The sequence below is a fragment of the Primulina huaijiensis genome, unplaced genomic scaffold (genome assembly GCF_012295235.1).
Source record: "Primulina huaijiensis isolate GDHJ02 unplaced genomic scaffold, ASM1229523v2 scaffold207670, whole genome shotgun sequence".
Lineage (NCBI taxonomy): Eukaryota > Viridiplantae > Streptophyta > Magnoliopsida > Lamiales > Gesneriaceae > Primulina > Primulina huaijiensis.
Window position 1 is genome coordinate 1 of NW_027354952.1, and position 3,384 is coordinate 3,384.

Consider the following 3,384-nt stretch of genomic DNA (forward strand, 5'->3'; position numbering starts at 1 on the left):
GAATATTCTAATATTCTGACGTTAGAGCGAGTCTTCATCCCTGTTTTGATTCCTTCTATTATATTCTTCTTATATAATTTTTCAACCTCGATTTAATATTTCCCTTTTAACTCAATTTGAACAATTACTCATATTGCGTTTATTTACTTTTTTTAAATATTAATATATTTAATATTTTTTTGTTGTTTTCTTAACTACATTCCATTTTATCGATACATTTTATATATAAAATAAAATAAAATAAAATAAAATTGAATATAATGATTTAAAATAAGATGTCTTAATAAACTACAAGAATACAAAATTTAATAAATATATATTAATAAAAAAAATAGAAAAAATTAATACTTTGGGAAAAAAAAAATTATATATCAATGTTGGCCTAGCACGGACTAATCAGTGCGCGTAAATTCGGTGCTTACAGCAAAAGGGTACCCATACTTGGGCTCAATCTATGCTATTTCCTTTTTTGGATATTATTTGATTCGTTTTTCTTGATTCTTGATTGTTACGATCGGCGTGTGCTCTTCGGAAGCTCCAAGGAAATTTTGTGGGATTGTGAAATTGTTACAAAGTCTGCTATAATCTTGTAGAATAAACTGTGCCGATCACTTTTTTGTTGCATCGAGGTCCAAATTTTATGCTTTTTTTTTCTTCCTGCATTTAGCAGTCAGTGACCCCGCATCTGTAGTGGGAGTGTAATGATTATCTTGAAAGTTGCATTTTTTAAGAATGATTATGTGTGAACTTTGAAGATTGCCACACATTTAAAAATATTATCGGTTGTTAATCCTTGATATGGCAACTTTATCAGATTCAAGATTATTTGTACTGCTCCCAAGTTTCGTTTAGGGCGTTGCATTGAATTTTTAAGCCTTTAGCTTCTGCCGTTATTTGCCAATGCTTTTTTGATCGGTAGGATAAAAAACTCACGGTGCTTAGAGTATGCAAATCAAGATTTCTGCTGATCCCTTTTTGTTTTTGATATGTTTATTTATTGTTTTTAGACAATATGTTTATTTATTGTTGAAGGTGCCTTTTCGGTGTGTTCAAGATCGGGAATGACATTTTTGCGAACTTATTCTGAATTCTTTCTTTGTTGCATTATTTCAGACTGGAGGTCTTGTGCAATGCCACTTTTCAGGAATTTTGTGGTGGTTTTGTGGGTTCTATCGAGTTTTGAAGGGGCTATTTCACACGGGGTTCAGCCTCTTTCACGAATTTCTATTGAAAATGCTGTTATTGCTTTAGAAGAATCGGCTTATATTAGATGCTCTCCATCAGTTCTTGGGGCCAACGTAAGTCTTGGCTACATTATACGTTCTTTTAACAGTGTGCTTAAGAGATTTGATCCTGCCATATGTTACGTTATTGTTAAACTGACATGAAAACCTGTACCACTATAAACTTCTCTCCAAGTTTAATTATTTCCTCTCTGTTTTAGGGGCAAAATGATGAATTGGTTACTTTAAAATATAGCAGCCCAAACCCATCGATAGATGATTGGATCGGAGTGTTTTCTCCGGCTAATTTCAGGTACGATAAATGTATCTATGTACACGGATTAACTTCACGAATTCACCTTTTTCAATTTTCTTAAGCTCCACTCCTCCAAGGATCCAACTTTGTCATGTGAGAATTTTGTCCATGATGAGTATTTAACATAAAATGGTATACAGTAATCCTTATTTACAGAATTTTTATGTGTTCTTGTCAGCTCGTCAATCTGCATTGCAGAAAATCCCAGAGTTGGCCCTCCATATTTATGTACAGCGCCCGTAAAGGTTTGTCCAGTCACCTGTTACCTGGAATTTGTCAGATAACTAGCATATATATAGGTTGTGTGCCTAATGATATAATCTTTATTCAATTCCTATGCAGTATCAGTTTGCTAATTTCAGCAGTCCTAATTACAAGGATACAGGTAGAGGATCTCTGAAGCTCCAGCTGATAAATCAGAGATCAGACTACTCGTTTGCTTTATTTTCTGGTGGCTTATCCAAAGTAGGTCTTCCAGAATCTGTTAAGTTCTTTTGGTTTAGTCTTTGTATCTCAATAATGTAAGAAAATCTTTAGCAGATAAGTTAAATTAGAGATTAACATGACAACTCTAAGTTCTTTCATCTATTTACAGCTAAGACTATTGAGTTGAAAGCATTTACTGGAGTGGAAATAACAATGACTTATAATATATATCTATTCTTGTTAATATATCTGTAGATGGCTTCACTAAATTTGCATGACATCGTGGATATGAAGGAGAAAATAAATTAAATTCATTAGTTTGTTTTCCTCTAACTTTCAATTCCCTAGAAACCGCTAGATGTGATTTTCTTAGGCACCGTTTGATGTGAATGATAAGACATTGATTGTTTCCACATTTTTGTTTCAAATAGCATTTGACTCGAGTTCTACAATAATGGAGTTTTATATCCTTTTGTCATCCATATCTTAATATACCCATATCATACATCTTTTATCACTCCATCACATAAACCAAACGGTGTCTCATTGTGTATTTTTATGGACATCAAACTTGAAACATTTAAGATAATGGTAGTTTATTTTATTTTTATTCAAGGGTGTTGATAGCAAACTCCATTGTGTTTTGCAACCATAAATACTCTTGAAATGGAGGGTAGAATGAAAATTTGGAGTGCTGAAATGATTGGTCATATTTAATCTTGTTATTATGGCTCCGTTTTAACTTTATAACAGCCAAAGCTGGTGGCAGTATCAAATGTAGCGGCTTTTGCTAATCCAAATGTGCCCCTTTATCCACGTTTAGCCCAAGGAAAAACATGGAATGAAGTAAGTTTATATTTTTGTTGATTAACCTTCATTTGTAATATATACAATTCTAGTAAAATGAATAATTATAAATTGGTATTTAGATGACTGTAACCTGGACTAGCGGGTATAGTACTGATGAAGCAGAGCCACTTGTTGAATGGGGTAAAAAAGGAGGAGAACAAATGCGTTCTTTAGCAGTTACATTGACTTTTGATCGCAACAGCATGTGCGGTGCGTTAACTCTACCTAAGTTAAATTTTGGAGAAATAGATTATAATCAATATAAAAATTTTTATTCTAGTAGTTTGCTGCTAAAAAACAACCAGTGATTGTCTTGTAATATTAAGTATAATGATAAATATTTATCACTCGTGTACAAATTTGTAGGTGCACCAGCAAGAACTGTTGGATGGCGTGATCCTGGATTCATTCATACCAGTTTTCTGAAGGATTTATGGCCCAATTCATTGTGCGTTCTATTTAAAAATTTGATTCATGTCATGCTTTCAGTTTTCGCAATGTTCAGAAGCACACAGTGCAGCTGAATCTTTATACCCAGTTTTTCCAAATTTTTTCTTGCCTTTGCTTAAA

The 3,384-nt window shown here is 33.0% G+C and overlaps 1 protein-coding gene across 1 annotated transcript; it reads left to right on the plus strand.

Moving 5' to 3' along the window:
* Positions 1-762: 762 nt before the first annotated feature.
* On the plus strand, positions 763-3,368 carry LOC140966684 (probable inactive purple acid phosphatase 1). Its single transcript, XM_073426936.1, has 8 exons — positions 763-782; positions 1,114-1,298; positions 1,445-1,536; positions 1,718-1,784; positions 1,882-2,004; positions 2,719-2,811; positions 2,895-3,024; positions 3,181-3,368. The coding sequence occupies exons 2-8, from the start codon at positions 1,131-1,133 to the stop codon at positions 3,336-3,338; spliced, it is 831 nt and encodes a 276-aa protein (XP_073283037.1). The 5' UTR covers positions 763-782; positions 1,114-1,130; the 3' UTR covers positions 3,339-3,368.
* Positions 3,369-3,384: the final 16 nt, after the last annotated feature.